General features: G+C 41.1%; 1 protein-coding gene across 3 annotated transcripts in view; it reads right to left on the bottom strand.

Moving 5' to 3' along the window:
- Positions 1 to 2,297: 2,297 nt before the first annotated feature.
- Positions 2,298 to 24,550, bottom strand: part of pde9aa (phosphodiesterase 9aa) — a 47,308-nt gene continuing 25,055 nt past the window's right edge. Inside the window, exons 7-19 of one of the 3 annotated variants that reach the window (XM_068725148.1) lie at positions 22,398 to 22,482; positions 20,025 to 20,085; positions 19,015 to 19,089; positions 14,588 to 14,674; positions 14,359 to 14,463; positions 12,674 to 12,756; positions 12,305 to 12,461; positions 6,732 to 6,845; positions 4,444 to 4,548; positions 3,969 to 4,097; positions 2,944 to 3,039; positions 2,801 to 2,858; positions 2,298 to 2,713 (exon numbers count right to left, since the gene is read on the bottom strand). In XM_068725148.1, the coding sequence (XP_068581249.1) occupies positions 2,814 to 2,858; positions 2,944 to 3,039; positions 3,969 to 4,097; positions 4,444 to 4,548; positions 6,732 to 6,845; positions 12,305 to 12,461; positions 12,674 to 12,756; positions 14,359 to 14,463; positions 14,588 to 14,674; positions 19,015 to 19,089; positions 20,025 to 20,085; positions 22,398 to 22,482 (1,142 nt within the window). In that variant the 3' untranslated portion in view covers positions 2,298 to 2,713; positions 2,801 to 2,813. Of the gene's footprint in view, positions 2,714 to 2,800; positions 2,859 to 2,943; positions 3,040 to 3,968; positions 4,098 to 4,443; positions 4,549 to 6,731; positions 6,846 to 12,304; positions 12,462 to 12,673; positions 12,757 to 14,358; positions 14,464 to 14,587; positions 14,675 to 18,798; positions 18,874 to 19,014; positions 19,090 to 20,024; positions 20,086 to 22,397; positions 22,483 to 24,550 lie in introns of all 3 variants that reach the window. The other 2 variants (XM_068725150.1, XM_068725151.1) reach the window with 2 other exon arrangements.

Here is a 24,550-nt window from a genome sequence, read left to right as displayed (position 1 = left end):
TTGAACGTAAATAGTCTGTGAACCACAACCCTACAGCATATGCAGGGTTAACACTCAACCGTAACCCCTATATTCATATACAGTATATCTACACTGTATATTGCTATAGGTGGCACGATTAATGTGATTTACTCATGACTCAGAGATGAGTCTGTGACATTAAAACCCAGTGTTGCGTTTTTTAAACATTAAGAAAAAATCCCTCTAAATGATGTGCATTATTCATTTTTGAAATCATGAAAGCTTTCTATCTCTAAGACAGCCATGCTGTTTGATCTTGGAAAGTGGTATGTCTTACATTATGACAAACCGTTTCTATGGTACAGTTCAGACTTTTGGGTGTTGGGATAGTGTTTGTGAATAGGTACTACTAGACTAGTCTCAAATACATGTTGCAATTTCACAACTGTGGGCTTCTGAGGGCGTTGTGGATAACCATAGTCCTGATGGCTTTATGAATTGTCACTCCTTTTTAGTGTTTCAAAGTAGAATTTAATTCCATTCTTGAACTGGTGAATATTGGGTTTCCTTTCAGACTATTTGCATTTATGGATAGTTTTAAAATAAAGGCATCTTCTGTCCAGATCATTTTCCCATTCTGTTAATTCATCTTAGTCCTACATGGTCAAAGTTCAAGGCACAATGCTATGATGAAGGAGTGCGCCCCAGTCAGGCCGTCACGTGTCTTGCTCGTGCCCAAGACAAGATTATCTCCAAAGGCCCCCCAACAGATCATTGATTTACATGACAGTGAGCCAACATGCACAATAACACACTAACTCTAGCCATGTTGGTATGTTGTTTGTTCACATGGGAAGTGACAAGTACAACATACAAGCGATTGTCTTTGCAGGGGACACGTTATACTAAAGACTAGTATAAATATACAGGTAGTATGTAGTACGCAATATTTTATAAGTAGTTATATTACTTACACCTGTGCTTCTCCACAGTGTCATATCAAAATGTACAAACTGAACCAATGCCATGCTGTGTTCAGTCTGTGCTCACAAACTAATAACTCTGGGTGTTTTTTGTGTTAGTTGAAAAAAACATGAATAACTCCAGGTCAATCTAGCAGCTGTTCTGAGCATTCAACCAGATAACATGGTTTTCATCAGCAGAATGGAGTTTGGATGGGTATGTGTCAATAGAGATTAGAGGACCTGTTGAGCAATTAAGCAGATTCCAATCCTGTCTTGAACTTTGCTGTTGAAACATTCACATGTGCCTTTAAATGCCCAGTGTGTAGCATTTGGAGGGGATCTATTGGCAAAAAAGTATTGTTATTCATTGTATAGTCACCTAAAAATATGAATCGTGATTTTGTGACTTTAGAACAAGACTTTTACATCTACATATGGAGTTCACTATGATGCAACTTGCACCGCCATGTTTCCACAGCAGCCCAGAGCAGACAAACCAAACACTGGCTCCAGAGAGGACCATTTGTGTTTTTGCGTTTTCGTGTCAGCCATCATAGTTCTCCTACACGCTTGATGCACGGGAGAAGTTTCAGATGGACGCAATCTGAACCTCAAAGCTAAATGCCGACAGATCCCACACACAGCACCTCCAGGCCCCAGTCACACAGAGACACGTTGCTAGAAAAACCCGTCGCCAGCTAAAATCATATTTTTTTTCTTTTGCCATGTTTTTAGATGCGCATAGCATTTAAATATTAATTCAAATATTCTCAACTTTTCAGCGTCAGCACCGCTCATCACAAACCTGTATCTGTTTACTGTTTGCTGCTGAGCAGGTACAGTGGCTTTCTCAGACCTCTTCACTGAACACCTGTCTGCAGAAATGAGGCTGGTGAGAGAGTGAACCAAAAAATTCAAGTTGCAGGGCGTAAACCCAAAACAATGAGCTAAAAGATGCTAAAACGATTCCTACTTGCAAAGCTGAGAAATGTAGTAAAGATAATTCTCTATAGATTCATCACTATGAATGATTCTTTCACACTAAATATAGCCCCTTGACCCATTATTAACATGCAAGTATTGATTGGTGCAGCCGATGTTGTGCTTAGGGGAGCATATTTCTGAACAAATGTGCAGTTTATCAAATCACCAAAAACTAAGGGGAAAAGTAGGGCTCTAGGGCAGTTACTGACTTTGCTGGTTCAGTAGTCCAGCCTTGTGAATGGGCCATAATTAGCAGACCATTATACATAAGCGTTGCATGTTCATACAGTGTATAGAACGAAGTATAGAAAAGGTTTGGATTGCTGAAACCAAGAGGCTGTGTTGCAGATAAGAAATCAAGCAGAGACACTAACAGTCCAGGCAGGATTTTGTAATGAAAGTAATCCTTTTATTTTTTGTACGAAAGAACAAAAGTCACTAAAAATCTGTACAATCTGTAAAAAACAACACATTTAAATAAAAAACATTGCAAGATATGTATCTAAATATTGTTCACTGAAGTAGTCAAAGTTGAGATTTCCTGAAAAAGGCTTTGGATTGTCCGTCTGGTCCTTGAGTCCATCAGTAGTTTGTAACGCTGTCTCAGAGCTGCTGTCTCAAATCCACTTCATCACATTTCTGTGACAGACTGGAAATCCAGCTGATTTTCCCAGATCACACACCCTGCTGGTCCTCTGCTCTTCAACAAGAAGAAGTGAGTGATGGAAAGGACCGATGTGGCTGACAACTCCAGTTTACTTTACGTCTCAGTGCTTCACTCTCGTGCTCTACGCTCACTGGTGCTGAAACAGACAGATTTGATTTGTCCAGGTTAGAAACCAGGCCATACACTGACAGAAAACACTTCAGCAAGTTCTGTTCTTTCCTACCTTTCAAAACATCTTACTTCTTCTTCATGGTCAAGTTCTCACTTTTATTTTTCTGCACCTGAAGGGAACATTACTTGTTGTCAGTCACAATCTGCACCAAGGACAAAGTACCTGCATCCACACACTTATAGAAAACCTCCAACCTCATTCATGGCGTCATCAATCTGTTTGAGTTCTTCGTATCGGTCTCTTGACTCTCTGAGTGGCTGCACCATCGCCTCCTCAATCTGTGGGAACAGCTAGTACACACACACACACACACACACACACACACACACACACACACACACACACACAGATACACTCAGTGCAAACACCTCATCACCTTGTATCATAGAACTGCATAACTGTAACGGGCATTTTAAAGCAGCAGTGTGTTTGTTTAAAGGTGCAATTATATAAGATCTGGCCGCATTTCACCTCTACTAACTGGGTCCATTCAAATGAATCTACAGTCTTCAGTCATCATAAAAAAAAAAACAACTAACATTTGACCAAACGGCTGAAACTCTGAGAGCCAGTAAACATGACACAGCTATTTTATAGTCTCTAGTGTGGTGTCGGTCAACAGTTTGTGTTAGCCATGTGTGTTTACTGTGACACTATGCGGAGCTGTACGTTTGTTTATCGGCTTAAATCCTAAGTGGCCCAAACGAGGGAACGACCCATATCTTCAGGTTTCTCATCTCCGGACACAATCCAAATTTTATTACAAGTGAAGAATGTTTCCAAATCTATCTAAATGTACTCATCATCATTTCAATGACAATGTGAGGTGACAGAGAATCTGAGCTTTTCCAAGGTGGACATGAAACTCAATCATCCGTACGAAAGGTGAATGACTGTGTGAAAGGAGCATTGTGGCTTTACATAACATTAATTTAGTGTGGCAACCGGCAGTCAGCCCCACTTAGCATATTTGTGCAACTTGCTTTCATTGCCAAAGGCTTTGGGTATGCTCATTGTCGCTTACTTGAAATACTTGATCACCAAAAGCCAAACCCTATCAAAAGAGTCGGGTTAAAAGATCCACAAGACTCACATGCTGCAAAGCTGATTCATACTAATTCAAATCTTACTTCACATCAATACCTCCATAACCAGTGGCACCTCCCACTTTGCAACTATATTACTTTTGATCTTCATAATCAGTGTCCTGCATATTCACCTTCATCACAGTCTCAAACATGGGGATGAGGACAAACTTGATGAAGCCAATCTGAGCTGTTGGCTTGGTGACCTTTTCTCTGTCCATGAACGGAGCCACGGGAAGCCCTTCAGCCTTCTCCCTGTCGCTCTGAGCAGCACACACACACACACACACAGAAAATCACCATCAACATGCTTATCAAGAATTGGAGGGAGGAATGTATTTTTTGCTCATTCATATACAGCTTTAAGGGGAAGTTCATGGCTTGAAAATGAACAGAATAAAATCCTTTTTCCTGTTATGATTCCTTAATCCCATTGATTTAATTCTCTCTTTTTACATTGATCTTTTATCATATATTTAACAGAAAGTTAGTCTCATCATTGCTAACATGATGATGATGTGTGATCATTGCTGCAGAAAAAGATTACCCTGTCTAAAAGAACTGCAAACCCTAAAAATCATTTGAATGTGTTGTGAGTTCTGGTCCCACCTGAATGAAGTACTCCTCCAGCAGGCAGTCGACCCAGGGCTCAGCCACCTCCATGGGCCGCACCTCGTTGGAGATGTCGCAGCACTTGATGAGCACCATCTTCAGCTGCACGGAGCACAGGGTCAGAGGGCAAAGGTCACCATGAAAAGAGGGTTATTATATTATTATGTCCATGCAAAGCATACAGTAGGTGGAAACTTGCATTGGTGGGCCGTCACGGCCAGCAAAGCCTTCTCTGCTGGCCTTGACAGAATCACAAAGTTATAGCTATTTTATAATTTATTCTAAATATTTTTTCCCATAAGCTTATTATCTCATTGCACAGCTACTGTCTTCCTCTGTTGCGCTGCTTCCAGCACAGCTTGTTTTAAGTAGAGCTTTTATCCAATCAGATCAGAGGCCTGCAGAATTACAAGTAAATCCCTTTGCAGTTTAAGTATATGGGCACGATATTGTTGATCGTCATAGTCTTCAACCAATTCGATTTTTAGTTTGACATGTTGGACCTTTGACGTGCCAGACCTTCTGGATGGCCTAGCCGAGTAAGTCATCATTAACGTGCGCCGTGATTGGTCAGTGGGCTAGCCTGACTGTTGTGAAGCTTGCTAGCAGAACTTTGTAGTAGTAAGAGTTTTTTTTACCTAGCTTTTGTTTTTTTAACACTCAATGGATTTCTCGAGAAGGACATTTCAAGAAAATCTGGACATCATCCCTGACCCAGCCAGGAAAAGGATTTGTACGAACGGTATTCCTGGCTAACCGCGTTGGAGAAGTGTTGCAAATTTTACTGCTGGGAATGCTTTTCTTTTGCAACTTTGCGTCGCAGGAGGACCTCTGGCTGGAACTGAACCGCATTGATGTTCTGTACAACCGTGGTATTAAACTCTTTGTAATCAAAGAAAGGAGGATGGACTTTGTCTTTAAGTGAACAGCAGCTTTGGTAAGTAAACTGCTTTTGTTTTTACATCTGCAGTAGTGTTACTACTGTGTTGATGTGTCTATGGTGTCGTTTTTATGAAATGGTTAATATTGTTCCCTCTGATATGAATAATATTTGAATGGCTCGTGCTCTTCAGTGTGCGGTGGAATATGTGTTTTAGCGCTGCAGTGTTGCTGGATTGATTTTTCATGCTTTGTTGTTGTATAAATATATGTGACTGGTTCTTGCGACTTTGTTCTTGTCATTGTGTTAATTACATTGATTTTGACTATATGCATTGTCCGTTAATGACGAAGCATCCCGTCATGCACGTATTCATGTATCTGCACTCTGCAGTTAGTGTATTTGTAGATGTTGAGCTTCATGTAACATTTCATTTCACTTGCCAAATGTTGCAATGTTATGTGAATATGAGGTGTTTACACAAAACAAATAATAACCCGTAGCTGTGGTGTCATAATGAGGTTATTAGGAGATGATTCAACTGTAGTAGGACAGCACTGAAGGCCCAGGTATAAAATGCACGGCCCGCCACTAGAAACTTGGTATGATGAGATGGGATGCCACTTGAGGTCAAATGCCTGACTTTGTTGCTACTTTTATCTTGAATAATTTTCCTACAAGGCTAATTTGCTTGTCAATCACATTGATGGTACAGCCCTCGAGTAGTGGCACAGTAAACACAAAGATGGCTGAAGCTCTTGGCAAGCGACTTTTATCACCATCCCAACCCACCGCTGCCGGCAAGAAGCCACATTAGGTGGCAAAGAAAAGAGGTGATATAAAAAGAAGCAATGCAAGATTAAACATTGGATGTTTTTAATTAACTGATGACTGTAAATTTAGATTGTATGAACCCAGCAACAGTAAAAGGCTGCTCCCTATTTCTTACTCAGTGCACCTTTAAAGTAACAAAATTAAAAGTACTCATGTAGAATGTCAGCTTTCAGAGTTTTATATTACTAAATACCTCAACAGTAAGCAGCTCTATAGCTTAGAGTATAAAAGAGCATAAAATGTAAACAAGTACCTTTAAAATGTACTTCAATACAGAACCGGGTAAATGTTACTTTCCACCACCTGCACACAGGATCAGGATCAGGACACATTCACATCTGTAGTTCGGTTCATTTGGTCCGGATGACATCACCAAAACTGTCCAATGAATGAGTTTCCTGTCAGTGTGAATAACTTCATGCTAAATCTTCTTGGTTCAATTTGAATAGGTCAAATGAACATGAAATAAAACAGAACTAAGAGGATATGTATCTTTTTTTGTTGTTGGTCCAGACCAACTGAACCGAACGGCAGGTGTGAGAGACGACCAAAGGCTTGTTTGTGTTCTTACACAGGTGACGTGCTCCTCATCTGCGTAGTCAAATTTGTCGACTTTCTGCTTGAAGGAGTCCAGGATCTCACCGTGTCGTGCCATGTCTGTAGCCAGGATCAGTGTGATGGTTCCCTGAAAAACAAGTGAAACAACTCATCAATAGATATAGCCCAATTCATACTGGACTTTTGAGGCCAATACTTATATTAATATTTGGGAGCTTAAACATACTGATAGCTATAATCAACAGAAACACACCACATAAACAAACAATCTTGATAAGATCCCAGATTTCTTTTTTTAAAGAATTGTGACCAAGATACCTACTGAGCAGAACATTTTACAGTTGAAAACTCAGTTAGAATCAGCTTTATTTGGCCAAATAGAGGTAAAGAATAGATAGAACAATTATATACACAATGTAATCACAAATAGCAGTAAATATAAGCATTACAACACCACAGAGGGCCACCACAGGGGGCTCTCTGTACTACGGCCCTGCTGTCACTGAGACTATAAAAAACTGCGTCACCTCCAGCCATCCCACGCAATTAGATTCACATGAAAGAGGGTGCGCATAACGTTGTTGCTTTTAAGAAAACCTAGGAATAGTTCTACATTCGTTGTTCAAACAATAGACTGTTTTGGATCCCGAAGGAGAAGCAGACAACTTGCTTGCAGAAGGAAGAAGAACATTCTTTAGAGGAAGAGAAGGACAAATTATCTTCCAGTTTGTAGCAAGGTATTCCTTTGTGCATCTATGACAGAAAAGGTTTCCAGCGATGCCTGGCATTAAGGTCAGATTCCTGAAAGGTTCCAGGAGGTAGGATTGGTTGTGTTTTTAGCAGAACCATGTGATTTAGAGTCAGCGGCTCTAGGTCATGTGGATCAGAGGACACAGTAAAGAGGAGACGGTTATTGAGGATTGGTTTGTACCATTGTCAGATCTGATGTGCTTTACATGACCTCTCCTGCGAATAAAACTTTTTCAGAGCATGAATGCAAGACTCGGTATCCAATGAACAGGCTACCTCCAAGTGTATGGCTCTGCTAGATATGCAGGTAAACAGGACTCCATACCTTTTAATCAGGCTTCTTCCTCGTGTCACTTCAATCGGGCCAAAATAGTCCAATTCGACATTGGTAAAAGGAGGGAGGTCAGGTAGGATTCTTTCCTGTGGCAAATCTGCCGTCTTCTGCTCACCTGTTTTGCCTCTCACACGCCGATACGCAACACACTTTGAGATTACCTTCCTTGCGGCTGAATTTCCCTTTACAACCCAGTATTTCTTACGGAGCTCTGAAAGCATATGGTTTCAACCACTGTGTCCAGAGAGTTTGTGGATGTGTCTTAGTATGAGAACTGAAATGTGAGCATCTTTGGGCAAGATATAAGGGTGCTTGTTCTCATCAGGCATTGCAGATCTACTTAGTTGGCCACCTACTCTTATGATTCCCTCATCCAGCATAGGATCTTACTGTTCTTTTGCACTCTAGATGGGGTCGTTTCCAGTCTTGCCATTTCAGCTGGGAATAATTGTCTCTGGATGTAGGTAATGACTGACCTTTCTGCCTGTGAGAGATCTTCCACTGTGAGGAACTGTCCACCAACTTTGGTTCTGAAAGTTCTGAAGTACAAAATTCAGTGCTCACCTTTTGGTTGCATGAGCGAGTCGTCATGTGATCTAAGGAAAGCTCCTTTCGCCTTTTAGTGACTAACATCAAAGCATTCTTGAGTTTCAGATACCATGCCACTGCTTTAAGTAGCCTCATCTAATCTGAAAAGAATGAAATAAGCTGGTCTGTGGGAGTTCCAATGCTCTTCACCGCTGTGGAGTATACAGCAGTGTTTTTCCTGACCTCTGGATCATCTTGTAACATTGACTTGGAGCCCATTGCTTCCTCCACAGGCCAACTTTCCTCAGACTTCCATAGGAACTCAGGGGCATGTATCTCCTTTGCTGCATGAATTTAACTGCACTCAGTCCTCTTGAGGCATCATCAGCAGGATTGTTTTTGCTGCTTACATATCTCCATTGAGACCGGTCTGTGTTGTCCCGAATCAACACCCTGTTGGCTACATAGGTCTTGAATCTAGTTTTGGCATTTCCAATGTACTTTAGCACTGTCTGGCTATCAGTCCAGAAGATAGAGGGTTTTAAGTCAAGGTGTAATTCTTTCCTCAGCATTTTGTTCGCCTTCACCAACAGTGCAGCAGCCGCCAGCTCCAATCGATACTGCGGCGTAGTTTCAAGGAAGGACTCTGGACTTTTATTGGACAAAAGCAACATGCACCACATCCTGAATATCAACCTGCCGAATGTAGCTCACTGAGCCATAGCCACTTTCACTGGCATCAGCAAAGTGATGCAGTTGTGCACATTTTGGTGTTCCGTAGGGTTTAGGCTTCATACAACGTGCAACAGTGAAGCTCTTAATCCTTTCTAGACTGTTTAATCAGTCAATCCACTGATCCAATATAGCCTGAGGCAAAGGTTCGTCCCATCCAAAGCCTCTCTGGCAGAGCTCCTGTAGCAACTGCTTGGTTGGGCGAATGAGAAGAGCTAGGAAGCCAAGTGGATCAAAGATTTAGTTTACAACAGAAAGTATGCCTCTTCGGGTATGTCGCTTCTGGCTGAGATGGCTGTTGAACTGGAAATGGTCAGAGTCCACACACCACTGCAGTCCCAGTGCTCTTTCAATGGGGAGGCTGTCTTTGTCGAGATCTAACGTCCTAATTTCCTTTGCCCTTTGATCTTGGGGGACGGGTTGCTTACCCACGGAGTGAGCTGAAATCCACCTTTGTTGCATAATGCAGTGAGGTCTTTAACTAGGTGGATGGCTTCAGATTCTTTGGTCACTGGTTTTAAACAGTCATCAACATAAAAGCTGTGTCGGACTGTTTATGCTACCTGAGGACGTAACAAGCTTTCATTGTCATCTGCTGTTTTTTGTAATGCAAAGCTTGTACAGCTTGGGGAGGACACAGCACCAAACATGTGGCGGTGTTCTTTAGGGGATTGACTGGTATTACCTTGTGGCCACCACAAGAAGCGCAGTTCACATCACATTTTTTCACTCTAACCAGATGGAACATTGACTTAATGTTGGCCATAATTCCAATGGGCTCTTTGCGAAATCTTAAAATAACTTCTACAAAAGAGGTAGCCAGATCAGGACCCTGCAGTAGCTTGTTGTTGAGGTATACGCCTTGGTAAGAGGCTGCACAGTCTAGATCTTCAAGTGATGAAAAGAGTGCCCATCGAATGCCTCTATTTTGGTTTTCAGTTGATTGTCTCATTATCAATAATATTGAAGAGCAAAGCTGACATCACACATCCTTGTCACACACCTGTTTTCACTTGTAATTTTTGGAGACTGTTTCCAACCCTGCATGTAAAGTTGGTATAAAAACTTTGGATCACAAGAACCATATCTTCAGGGATCCCATACTGCTGCAATATACGCCAAAGGCTTTCACGATGAATGGAGTCAAATGCTTTTTCAAAGTCAATATATAAAGTTTATAAACAGTTCCCTCTGCCACTCTGTGCACTGCTCTATGATGTTACGTAGTGTGAATATGTGATCGTTGCAACCTCTACCCTTTCTGAAACCTGCCTGTTCTTTTCGGAGATGTTGGTCTACAGCATCTGTTATTTGATTAATAATAATCTTTGCCATGATCTTACTTTGTATTGACAGAAGTGTAATTCCACGCCCGTTGTTACAATTTCTTAGAGAACCTTTCTTTGGTACTTTGATGATGATCCCCTCTGACCAGTCATCAGGTATTTTCTTATTCTCCCATATAGACGTACAAAGTGGTTGAAGAATTGTAGCTGCCAGATTCGGGTCTGCCTTGAAGAGCTCTGCATTGAGGTTATCTGGACCAGGGGTTTTCCTGTTTCTTAAGGATTTAATCGCCATTATAATTTCATCTTTGGTTAGTGGTTCAATGATGATATCCAAATCTGCTTCTGTATCTTGGAAGTTAGCCTGTGTTGTTGGTGGAGGCCTGTTCAGCACCTCGCTAAAATGCTAGCTTCTTGGTCTGCTTCAGTTGTAAGAAGCTTTCCCTGTTTATCCTCTATTGGTATATCAGATGTCCCCCTGTATTTGCCGCTAATAATCTTGGTTAGCTTGTAGACCTTTCCTTGCTCACCTTTTTTGGCTGCTTTTTCTGCTTGTTTTGCAAGGTCATCCATATATGCCCGTTTGTCAGCTTGCGTCTTCCTCTTCACAGCCTTGTTTGCATCTCGAAATTGAGTTTTATATCTTTCCTTTAGCTTATCTGATTTTGCTTCCATGACTTTCTTCTTTGCTCTCTTGCGTACATTAATGGATTGCCATGTATCATCGGTTATCCACTCCTTTCTATCCTTCTGTTTGATGCCCAGACATTTTTTACTGGTTTCTAGATATGCTTGCTTTGCTTGTTCCCATTTGGTGTTAATCTCATCTGTATCTGTGTCTGTATCCTGTTGCGTATCACCTTGGTCAGATAGTGCTTGGAATCTATTCTTTAGCTGCACTATGAAAGAGCTTTTCATTTTAGGATCTTGTAACTTTTCAGTGGCAAACTGTTGTCTTCCTGTCTTTCTGCTACCAGCTTTCCTTAACTTTACTTTCAGCACTGCTAACACAAGGTGATGGTCACTAGCAACATCTGCTCCTCGCATTGCCCTGACATCAAACAGTGAGCGTCTCCAGGTTCCATTAATCATCAGATGATCTATCTGGTTCAAACAGCGGACTCGCTGCGGACACCAGGCGGATCCGCACATCAAACGCGCCTTTTTCCCCAGTTCAAATACTGCAGGCAGGTAACAGGCAGCCTACCATTAGGACCCACGCAACAGGGGACATACAATACAATGGGGTCACCTGGGCCTTTCCTCCTAAACTCAGACAAACCTGAGAAAGCAGCTGATCAACCTCAAGGCCAGCCTTTGTTTGGTGACTGATTTGGTAGGCTCTCTTACTTTCCTTTTTTAAATATGTTTAAAAGCATGATTTTAAGAGTGAAATTGTAGAAACATGATGTATTCTTTTTAGGTCATAGCATTAAATCAAAGGTGTGTGAGATGATGGTTAAAAATGTGTTATCTGCTAGAGGGGATGGTGGCCAGTTTAGAAAGGTAGATAATTACATTTACATTGCATGTTTTATCAAATGTTTGTGTAAAAGTTTGTTTTTGTATAATAATGTATTGTTTCTTTTTAGTTTTAAACAAAGACACTAGAGGAGACAACCACTGTTTTTCCCATGCTTATTAGATTTAGTGTGGGTTTTTTTTTAAACAAATTAATTGACAGGGCCATTTTCTGTTTACTTTCTTGTGGGGCTTTGTGCTGTACCAAAGGGGGGTGGTAGAGTTGGCTTCTTGCATGTATATCTTATTGTGTTGTTTGAGTCACCTTAAAAATAAACTTTTTAACTCACTGGAGGAAGTGTAACATTTTGAGGACCCCCTTAAAGATCCCTCCAACTCTCAGCTGAAGAAGAGTGGTGAGGTTTTTTTTGGCCTGCACACTTACGACAGTGTTATATTAGAAACTATTATCGTGTCACACAAACGCAGACCCACCTGTCGTATCTGTTTGAAGGCCTCAGGGTCAAAGGTGGAGAAGATGTTGCAGTCGGGCTGTGAGAAGATCTGGAAGGCCACAGCACAGTGGTGGTTCTCCAGAGGGGAGATGTCGTTGTAGCGAACTGACAATTCTGTTCTGGCATTGATCTGGTACCTGGAAGAGAGAGAGAGAAGGACAGAGAGAGAGAGAGAGAGAGAAAGAGAGAGAGAGAGAGAGAGAGAGAGAGAGAACGGGTAGAACAAGAAAGATGCAAAGAAAGCAGTAACAAAGCATAAGAAGAGATGGGAGAATGCAGAGAGTGTGTGTGTGTGTGTGTGTGTGTGTGTGTGTGTCTGTGTGTGTGTGTCTGTGTGTGTGTGTCTTACGTGTTGTTGAATCCGGGGTGATCGAGATCATGACACACAGCAGCTGTCATGAGAATCAATATGTCGACCTGAGTGAACTTCTCCTAAAAAATGACACACAGAAGTCCAGACATCCACACATTTATATTGATGAAAGCATCAATTGAGTCCTTAACCAAAAGAATTTGTCCATATGTATGCTAATGTGTGTGTGATCCCATCTTCCACCCTCATAATTGCCATGATGCGTTATGAGTGTGTGTGACCTTGTTAGCACATCACTGGTGCAAATTCTTCATAATCAGTCATTAGGCCTGTGATGAGTAAACCTCCAGTGAATATTCATCTCTAACAACAGAGGGAGACTCTGAGAAGAAGATCCTCTATTCCTTTTTTCTTTCTCTTTTTTATTCACACATGCATCTCCTCTTCATCACACCCCAGCCTCATCCTCTCATTCTTTCCCCTGAGCTTTCCCAATCCAATGACGTCTCCATTTTTTCCCCCTCCACCTTTCCCATGACACCTACAGCATGACTCTATGTTTGCAATACAGTGGCGTATCTCATAAAACGACCATTCTGCAGGTTTATGTATGTAGTCAGGCTTCAGGGATGTCAAAGTTTGGAGTGTGACCTGAAACATTAAGTTCAGAGATGCAGTGAAAGTCCAACCCCAAATTACACTTTATCTGGTCTAGAAGCCTCCATACACATTCTGGTCAGCAGAAATGAAAGTAGTGTGAAAATATTAAGTATTGCCCCAGCAGGGAATACCATTGTCTAAATGTATTTCCAAAGTACATAAGCACAGGTCAAATTAAGAACCAAATATCTAGTTTAAATTCAATTAATGTGTCTTATTAAATTAATTTATTTTTCCAAAGAGGATAGCGTTGGTTGTGAATATTGTTTCGAAGACCACAAGGAGTATCCTAATAAAAAGCTATGACTTACACACAGATGTGGGGCAGTGTTTTATTTCTATTTAAATACATTGGAATCTTACAGGATATAATGGGCTATTTATTTGTTGTTGTTTGTTTTTTGTTTTTACAGCTGCCCAGTCCAATTAAGGGTTAATTCAAACTAACAGGTAGAGCTGCTAAAAGAATACTTACATTTTACGAAAATTGCTTTTCCACATTGTGGTTTTATGGAGGTAGTTTCCCTGTTTCCAAGCTTTATGCTAAGCTAAACTAAACTAAGCTAAGCTTTGCAAACTAGTTGATATTGATGGATCTTCTTCTCCAACTTTTGGCAAGAAAGTGACTAAGTGTATTTTTCAAATGTTTAAATCCTCCTTTCAAGGGCTGCTCCAGTGGTTAAGTATAACTTTTTCATGACACTTTATTCAACTATGATGACACCATGATGAGTACATTGACTTTGCCATGAAAAAGTGGTGTAGTCTGAAGTCTCCGTTCTTCATGAGCAATGTACAAGTCAAGATGCTGACAATTAAATGCCTGCATTTAAACATTTCAACATTTTGACATTTTAATGCTTTTTACATAACTATAGGACCAACGTATGGGCCGGAAAAAAATAGGCCTGTCTGGTGGTCACGCAAGGCCTGTCATTGTTATTTTTTATTTTTCCCAAATTTGACATACTAGGTCAAAACTTGAAACTTTCCTTTCAAGTCTCAAGTCATCAAGTCTATATTAGGTCTCACAACAGTCAAGTCTGTAAGAAGGTGGTTACCTGCAGGCTGCAGAGGCAGATCATGCTGTACATCATCTGGGTGACGCAGAAACAGTGGCGAAAGTTATGGAAGGGGTTATTCTTGTAGTTGTCATGAATACAAAGCTACAGAGAGAGAGAGAGAGAGAGACAGAAGGTTAGGTATTTGAGCTTGATAGTTCCATTCAATGGAGAGGTCGTATGTTGGTTTCTATTAAAATTTCCAGATGGTACTGGGTCCGGGTCTCACCAGCCATCTCTTGAGTGTGATGGGGTTGATGTTGAACTCTTTGACCAAGCCCAGGTCATGGTACATATGTTCCAGGCAGCTCAGCATCTGGGAGAACAAAGGAATGTATAATTGATATGTCTGTATTCATTGACAGATAGAGATATGCTGAGATAAGGGTTTTAGTTTTGAGGACAACATTTTTTGATGTGAAATGTTATTGAATGTCAAAATAAAATATCCATTCATCTAATCTTAAATAGCAGTATTTTTTGTGAGTGAGTTTTCATTTATTTTTATTTTTGAGTGGGCTTAGCCATACAACTGAATCTGAGTGGCCTGGCTTAACTATGGTTGAATGCGTATGTCCACTTGACCTAAATCAACCCTCTGAACCAGCCTCTACCTGCTGCAGATAAGTAGCACAGAATCTGGGGTGACTGATTCTGTGCTACTCTTTAGAAGGTAGAGCGGGTCGGTCCTCAGAAGATCAGCGATTCGATCCCCTGCTCCTTTTGTCCATGTTGATGTGTCCTTGGGCAAGACACTTCACCCCAAATTGATGAATAGGTGGAAATGATTAGATAGTACTGATGGGCAGATGGCACCTTGCATGGTAGCCCTGTCATCAGTGTATGAATGGGTGAATGATGACATGTAGTGTTAAAGAGCTTTGAGTGGTTGAAAGGCTAGAAAAGAACTATACAATTACAGTCCATCTACCATTTTCTGAACCACCCGTATTCTTGCTACTTAGCTGCAGCAGGTCGAGGGTGGTTCATAAGGTAGGTCAAGTGGACATACAGATTCAACCACTCAGATTCAGCCATTCACACCCATTCATACACTGATGACAGGGGCTACCATGCAGTGTGCCACCTGTTCATCAGGACTAGCCAACCATACATACCCATTCAAACGCCGCAGGATCAGTCTATGGGAGCAATTTGGGGTTAAGTGTCTTGCCCAAGGACACACCGACATGGACTAGAGAACCCTGTGATCTAACCGCCGATCCTCTGATTGAAGGACAACCCTGCTCTACCACTGAGCCACAGTCATCATTTATAATGTCTGCATTCCAGTTCCAGAGCACTTGCATTGTGTGTGTTGACATACTGGCAAGGATTAATAAATGAATGTCAATGAAGACATCATTAATGTCATGTTCATTATAACATTATTAGTTATAACAAATCCATCACACACTAATTCCCTTAAATGTATCCATGTTTCACATTGGAGATGTATTTGCACATGTAATACAATGTACTGTTCAACTATTACTACGTACAGATAAAATACATATCAAAATTTAAAATGTATTTTATTAACAGCTGCAATTATTGGCCGTCGATGAGCATCTGTGGCCCTAGTTTATGCGATGTGTCCCTCACTCTGATTCGCTATTCAGCTTTAAGAAATTACTGCACGAGAAGTGAAACGGAAGTGAGGAAAAGCAAAGCAAGGAAAAGTAAGCAAAGGACTTAAGTCAAGTGGGCACACATAGAATGCTCTTCTCATGTATCATTTTTATTTCCACAATAACATGGCCATCTGGAAAGAAGCTAAGAAGTGGTGAGCGAAAGTGGTGTGAAAATCCAGATGGCCAACATAAGCTAGTTCTTTGATGTCACGTTGGTGGGTCTGGGCCTTTGGTAAAAAATGTTTCATCGTTGTCTTATAATTCAGATCTATTTCCTGTTCACACTGGCTTATTAGAAATCAACTAAGAGAACTGACAGATAACTCATTGGACAGTTTTGGTGATGTAATCAGCACTACATGGAGCGACATATCAATCAAAATCCAAAATTATTTGTATAGCACAAGTTAACACACAACAAAGGTTGCCCAAAGTGCTGCACAGAGATAAGCAGTCATACATTTGAAAAGACTGGAGAACTAAAAGTAAGTGACGTTAAAATCAAGACAAACTAACACAAATCACACAAAAGTGCCAAGTTAAGATCATAGCAGATAGGCCAGGAAAAATAAATAGGTTTCTAAACAGCTTTTAAACATTGGTAAAGTGGATGACAACCTAATATGAAGGGGAAGGTCAACAGAGAAGGACCGGTCAACAACTAAAAGCTGTTGGTCTAGAGACCTTAGTGAGCGAGGTGGGGTATAGAGCTGCAGCAGGTCGGCCAGATAGACTGGGGCGGCTCCATTTAGAAACTTAAAAACAAATACTACATTTTTTAAGTAAAATCTATACTCGACTGGTAGCCAATGAAGGGATTTTAAGCTCGGTGAAATGTGTTCACGCACAGTTAAAAGTCTCATTGCAGAGTTCTGCACCACCTGAATGCATGATAAAAGTTTTTTTACGATTCCAGCATACGAACAATTACAATAGTCCAGCCAAGAGGTGATAAAAACATGAATAACTTTCTCCAGGTCTTTCGAGGAGAGACAGGATTTGACCTTAGCTAAGATTCTTAGCTGAAAGTAGCTGACTTTGACGCGACTTGGAGATCCAACATAAAAAAGATGAGTCCAAAATCACACCCAGAATTTTGACATGGAAATTGCAGTGGGTTGCCAAGACACAATGAGGGACTGTCCAGTATAGCAGCTGAAAGGCGAGAGGGATTGATTAGCATGATCTCTATTTTACCTTAAGGCATAGAAAATTTAGCGAGAGCCAGCTTTTGACATCAGCCAGGCAGCACATTAATGAATTTATAGAGGCAGTTCCAGATTTGAGGGGAAGGTATATTTGAATGTCGTCGGCATAGAGGTGATAAGAAATGTTATGTTTTTGGAAAATGGATCCAAGAGGAAGCATGTAGAGTGAGAACAGTAGTGGACCCAAAATAGACCCCTGCGGTACCTCACAGGTCAGGGGGACCTGTTGAGAGGAGCAGTTGCCCATGTTGACAGAGAATGATCTGTCGGTCAGGTAGGACTTAAAACATTGTAGGGCAGTACCTCGGATGCTGACGATGGATATTGGTCTGTAATTTGATGGGTCAGAGGGCTCCAGATTAGGTTTCTTGATGAGAGGAATTACTGTTGCATGTTTAAAATAAACTGGGACTGAACCAGAAAACAGACAGCTGTTGATAATTGACAGTATACATGGTCCAATTTCAACAAAAACCTTTTTAAAGAGACCTGAAAATTCTTGTTACTGACAGCAACTTATGCAGATCTGAATCTGTTGTGCTTATTTATATTGGCTGGTGTAACAAAGTGCTCACTATAAAAAAACTGATTATCATATCTTAACTTTATACCAAAAGTCTAGATACATTTTTGACAGCTCCAACGAAACAGCAGTTAACCCTGTAATCAAACCAGAGTCAAGTTGGAAGCAGGCAGTCTCGATTAACAGCTTGAACACCAACCGAAATGAACTGGACCAAGGGGAAAAATAAGATGCCTTTTTATTTTCCATCTTGGTCCAGTTCCGTCTTAGAGAAAGGGTATGGAGCACAGGCATCCAGAGGGAGTTGGAGTAGAGCCTGTTTGTTTCCAAAGGAGCCAGATGAGGTCATTCAGGCATCTGAAGGTTGAGGTGTTTGAGCCACGTTCAATTGGTAGGAGACCCAAGTGTAGGCTTGGGAATGCCTTGGGATCCTCCAGGAGTAGCTAAAAGATGTTGCTGGGAGAAGCACGTCTAGACTACAGGCTAAGGCCCCAGATAAGTGGCAGAAAATGGATGGATGAATAGATGGAACTCCACTGATTTTTCACATCAAAGTGTGAAAAATCAGGAGAGTGTCGGTTGGGTCTGAAAACTGCAATTTTGAATAGTAAAAAAATCTAGAGGTGTGGAGTTAGAAAGAAGTGATCTTACCTCTGTAGCCTGCTGCTCATCTCTGCTGCAGGCTTGAGGCTCCAGGCTACATTAGCCGCTACTAGCATAACACACCTGACTCTCCAACCTAACTGTCAATGGTGACATTCAATTGTGTGCTCTTTTTTAACGTTATTAGGTGCACCTGTGTTTGACGAGTCAAAATGTCTGCCATTAGAAAGGTCAGTCTCCATCTCCAACATTTGCTGTGTCAGTTTATGGGTAAGGTACTGTCAGACACTTTTTTCTCCCCTTCTTAAAGCAAAGTGTTTTGACCATTAATGACATAATATTGAACAATTAAGAAATTATAAATAGCATATATTCACTGATTGATGATGTTGATAATCAGTAATAATTATCAGATATTAACTTGTCCGTGACAAAAAATGAATCAGTGGATTAATCAGGGCACAAGTCTCACCTCATTAGGCTCCCACTGCCAAGCATCGAATGTAGGCAATCTAAGAGCTTCTACTGTCTCCTTAGACAGATGGTACTACACACACACACACACACACACACACACACACACACACACATAGGGCAGCAGAAGAGACAGGGAAACAGGGGGCACAAGGAGAGGAGAGAAGAGAGGGGAATTGTAGGTGAAACGGGTTCGTGAGCTTCTCAGTCTTACCTCGTTGGCCTCCCATAGCCAGACGTCGAAGGCAGGTTTTTTGAGGGCATCTATGGTCTGTTCTGACAGCATGTACTGCAGGCAACAGAGCTCGCAGTTAACCCTGTCTGCCTCCGACTGACTCGGGGCCACACCTCTTCACACACCTACTGTAATGTTCATGTATATAACCTAATACCATCGCCATTTTACTTTATTTTCATTAATTCTTCTATTGTATCCCACCAAAGGCAGGGACTGTTAAAAATGGATATTAATTACAAATATCACCAGCAGCCACATTGAAGGGAGCATAGCTGTCAAAAGCTGAATGTGTTTCTAAAATACAACTTTTGTGCAACATTTTTATGGATTAACTGGTGTATTCTCTAAGAGTGTTTCAGAGTAGAGATGAGATGACAATTATCTCACAGTGACCTATAGAGTGCTGAAATGAGACAGCTTTTTTGCACTTCCGGTGTAGTTCCTTTAAAGCCTAACTTTAGCTTTTTACTTCTGGTGATGGCATTCATGCTTCAAAAATGTGTTCATTTGTGAAGATTATCATGCTGAACAAAAAGTGTAAGTATCATGAATATGTGTTTGAGCTTATTTTCTGCAGTAATCCAAAATCATCAAAAGGCGTGATCATCTACTACTCTACTTTGTAACAGCGTCCAAATGGCAAATCCTATTAGCTTTTTGTCGAGAGAAGCCATGCAATGCTAACTTCAGGTTTGGCCTATGAAAATACATCATCCCTGCAGCACTCTATTGACCTGTACTGTCTGATTTCTGGGAATTGGCATGGACTAAACCTGATCAACATCTATAAAACTGGCCAATTACATTTTCACAACTGTTACATCTAAAGTACATCTGGACCCACAAGTTTGAAAATAAATATATGTTCTATCTGGTTCCTGGAATCACAATGGAGGCATGGTATTTCTTAGTATGCCTGACATCAGCAGACTCACCTGGCTAACAGAAACATAGTGCAGTGAATAGTGTGGGGTAGAATGCCTTACCTTTGGGTAGGAGGGCACGTCTCTACGAGGGGTAAGCTTCTTATTGTCTTCGAGGAAGTTACTGAAAAAAAACAAAAAACCTTGAGGCTACGAAGAAATAACAATACAAGTATTAATTCTGCTACTTCTAAAATAATATTATCACATTTATATGTTATTTAATGGTAAATGGACCTGTATCTTGTTTAGCGCTTTTCTAGTCTCAAAGCACTTTAACACTACATGTCATCATTCACCCATTCATATACTGATGACAGGGCTACCATGCAGGGTGCCACCTGCCCATCAGAACTAACTAATCATTCCCACCCATTCATACACTGCAGGCACAGCTAGCAGGAGCAATTTTGGATTAAGTGTCTTGCCCAAGGACACATTGACATGAACTAGAGGAGCCGGGGATCGAAATGCCGATCTTCTGAGGGCCGACCCACTCTACCTTCTGAACCACAGTTGCCCCAGAATCTGTGCTACTTAGCTGCAGCAGGTAGAGGCTGGTTCATAGGGTTGATTGATAAGACTATATGATGACTATATGATATATAGAAGATTGTAAGTCAGAAAAACAACCTCCACCTCCATTGTTGAACTTTTATCAGTGAATCTCATCCAATGAAATGCCACCTTAATGTGGTGGAGGGGTTTGTGTGCCCAAGTGACCCTGGGAGCAGTGTTGTCTGGGGAAACAGCTCCTGGTAGGGTTTCCCAAGGCAAAGTAGTCCCAGGGTAGGAGCCTGATCAAGAGCGATTATGTCCCTATGTGAATAGGTTGTCCCACCTTGCCCGGAAAAGGGAAACTGGGGCACCCTTCTGGAGCCAGACCTGAAAGGGGAGGTCACCGGCAAGCATCTAGTTGCCAGCACTTGACACATGGGGCTCGGCCAGGCACAGAACCAGAAATCTACATTGAACCGCTGCCCTGTGGGCCCACTACTCACAGGGTTAGTCATTGAGGTAGGGAGCATGGTGACAGGCAAAGACGGAGACCTAAACGTGCTGACCTCTGGAGTTGTAGACCGGCTCTTGGGATGTGAAATGTCAACTCTCTGGCTTGGAGGGAGCCGGTGCGAGAGATGGAGTATTACAAAGTAGATATAGCTCCGCTCACCTCCATGCATAGAGGACTGTTTTTTGTGCTTATGCACCCAACAGCTCTTCGTACTGCGGGAATATGGGATCCCAACATCATTGCTACAAGCCATTCGGTACTTGTATAACCAAAGTGAGAGATGTGTCCATATACTCGTCACAAAGTCATACATGTTACCAGTGGGTGCCCAGGTTTGGCCCTTGTCACCAATAATGTTTTTGATTTTCATGGCTAGGATTTCAAGGCGCAGCCAGGGGGAGAAGGATGTCTGGTTTTGGAACCGAAGAATTGCGTTGATTGCTCCCTCCGGGTTGGGAGTGAGTCACTGTCCCAAGCGAGGGAGTTCAAATATCTTGGGGTTTTGTTCACTAGTGAGGGTAAAATGGATGTGGATGATTGCCAGAAGTTCTAGGTAATTTTATACTCAGAAGTCCAAATTCTTTTGCTTCATGCACCACTGAACAACTTTCATTGGAATGGTTAGGAAACCGCCTCCAACGCTGCATCCGGTTCTCTTTATACAGCCACATTTGGTAGCAATTGTTGAGCTTGCTAGTTAAAGAGGGGGTTAAAATGGCATGTGATTGTCTTAAAGTTGGGAGGGTGATTACCATTAACAACATCACTGTCATGAAAAGTGACAGTATAAAATAAAATGTGTCTTTATGAAAAGTCACTTTATGAAATTAAACTTGAAATTAAATAAGTGTCATTGGGAAAATAAATACAAATGTCTATAATGAAATACAATTTGTTTTATTTGGAAAATTTATGAGAAAATAACACATCACAATAATTTCTACAAATAATTTCTCAAAATGTAATTTCATTAATATTTTTCACAGTTTATTCACATGATTAGGGTAGATTCATAATGTATTTATGTATTTAATAATAAACACTTTGGGTCACCAAAGTTTAGAATAACCTTTGCAAACAATTATAGACTTATAATCAAAATAGTGGTTGATTAATCTTCTGAAGAGGGACAAGTTCATTGATCAACTTATTGTCTCAGCATAACAACTAGTAGTCTGTGTATCACTGCACTAATACTAATGAAATACTAACTGCTATGTATATTTGCATATCAAGTAAGGTAAGGTGAACAGTAAAGCAGATCTCCAGACAGCAGTTGGGTCTTAAATACTACTAATCAGGAGTAGTTATCTCTGACAGTCTATCACTCTGTTCATAAAACAGGAGCAAGACACTATTTGTACGAATGAAAAAGAGAGTGAAGAGATTATTGAACAGAGAATTGCCTCTGTTGTTGCTGTTACCTGTTGTTTCTGGATGCCATCTCCTCACGGAGCTTCTTGATGTCTTTGCGACATTTCTCAATCTCCACCACCTTCATCCCCTCCACTGTAGACAGAGAGAGTCATTTATTAAAACCCCACTAGTCCCATTGAAGTTAACATTTTTCAAACCATTACCTCTTGATACCATTTGTAGCTGCAAACATTAAGTTGGCCAAAGCATCTATGGGTCATTGAACTCAAATAACAGGCCAAAAATGATTGTATTTGTTTAATTGGAGCAACATGGTCAGGTCTCTACTGTGGCTTACACTGGCCTACCACTGATTCATTATTTCATTCATTTTTGTTTTGTTTTTGGCATTCAATGTTCATTCGTTTTGTATGTCAATCAAGCAAAAAAGCAACAGCTTTTCCTCCAAGCAGTAACCACTTTGAGCTTCACAGCAGCGCTTCAGAAATCTATGGGCGACCTCACAGAGACTTTTTATACAGACTATGTTTTCCTTTCATCTCTGCATACCCTCCTGTGCATAGGATTTTTTTTAAGTTATGCAAAAAAAAGGATAGATAACAAATAAAAAGCAGGTCCTTAATAGTTCTTTTATGTCTGAATTCAGTGATTTTTTTTTATCGTCTATCATAGCGTCATCCCCTCGTCTGCTCCTTTCCTGTTTGCCTGCAAGACCTCGTTGATCTATTGGGCAGTATACTGTAATACCGCCATCAAGCCCTGTGGATATTATACCCACTTCCATGCTTAACAAGGCGTTGGGTCTATTGGTCCATGCATGGTCTCTAATATAAATAACTCACTGAGATCTGGTTGTGCTCCATCATATTTTAAACATAGAGTGAATTAGCCTCTCCTGAAAAATACTAACCTTGATCCATCCCTTCCCAAAAACTATAGCCTTATATCTAAGCTGCCTTTAATCAACAACATTTTTGAGAATGTTTTTGCCAAAAAGCTCAATGCTAATTTAACTTCACACATTTTAAACACATTTATATCTGTTTTACATCAAAAGCACTCCACTTAAACAGCTATTCTTAGTCTCAAATGACATCTTCTGATGTGGGTGTATACTCTGTGATGTTGCTAGTGGATCTTAGCGCAGCATGTATTACTTTGGATCACACCATTCTGACTGAAAGCCTTAGGCAGTGGGTGGGTGTCTCTGGGAGCGCCCTGGTCTGGTTCTCCTCCCATCTCTCGAGTTGGAGTTTTTTCTGTGTCACTTAGTCCCCCTACATATCTGAAACTGCGGCACTTTCCTGTGGTGTGCCCCAGGGTTCTGTCTTGGGTCCTACATTATTTGCTTCGTTTATGTTTCCCTTAGGTCATATTATTAGCAAATTTCAAGTTATCTCATGTCCCTGTTACGCTGATGATACTGTATCCAGCTATATGTCTCTTTTAAGCCTGAGGAGACTGACAAACTGACAGTTTGTACAACTGTCTGACTGCCATTAAGGACTGGATGGCTAATAACGCTTTACAGCAAAACACATAAAAAGACTGAGGTCCTTGTTGTGTAATGCTCTTGCTGTTGAAATTTAATATGTGATGTCTGTTGAAGCCTTTAGAAAGCAGTTGAAGACTCACTTATTTACAAAGGTCTTGTTGACTGCTGCAACAGCATCCTGTATGGCACATCCACCAAAAACCATCAATAAACTACAATACATCCAGAACTCAGCTGCCCGTCTGCTCTCCCACTCCACCAGAGATCACATCACCCCAGTCCTTCAGAACCTCCACTGGCTCCCCATAGAGCAAAGAATCCAGTTCAAGATTCTCCTCATCACATACAAAGCCCTTCATAACCTCGCCCCGTCATACCTTTCTAACCTCCTGCAATGACACGCTCCCAACCGCAACCTCAGATCCGCCGATGCCAACCTCCTTACCCCCCCTACTCTGTCCAAGCATCGGACCTGGGGGGAGAGGGCCTTCTCCATTGCTGCCCCCTCCCTCTGGAACTCTCTCCCCCAACACCTCAGACAGTCTCCGTCACTCACCACTTTCAAAACATCACTTAAAACTCATCTATTTAAATCTGCTTTTAATCTGTAAAGTTAGTTATGTATGTTTTTGTGCTGTTCCTTACTGTTATGTTATCTCTTTTCTATAGATTATAACTGCTTCTATTGTTTCTGTTTTTACCATG

Source organism: Cebidichthys violaceus, unplaced genomic scaffold (genome assembly GCF_023349555.1).
Source record: "Cebidichthys violaceus isolate CVI_PGR_0920_01 unplaced genomic scaffold, fCebVio1.0.p SCAF_34, whole genome shotgun sequence".
NCBI lineage: Eukaryota > Metazoa > Chordata > Actinopteri > Perciformes > Stichaeidae > Cebidichthys > Cebidichthys violaceus.
The sequence above is the reverse complement of the archived record's forward strand: the minus strand, read 5'-3'. Positions and strand labels throughout refer to the sequence as shown.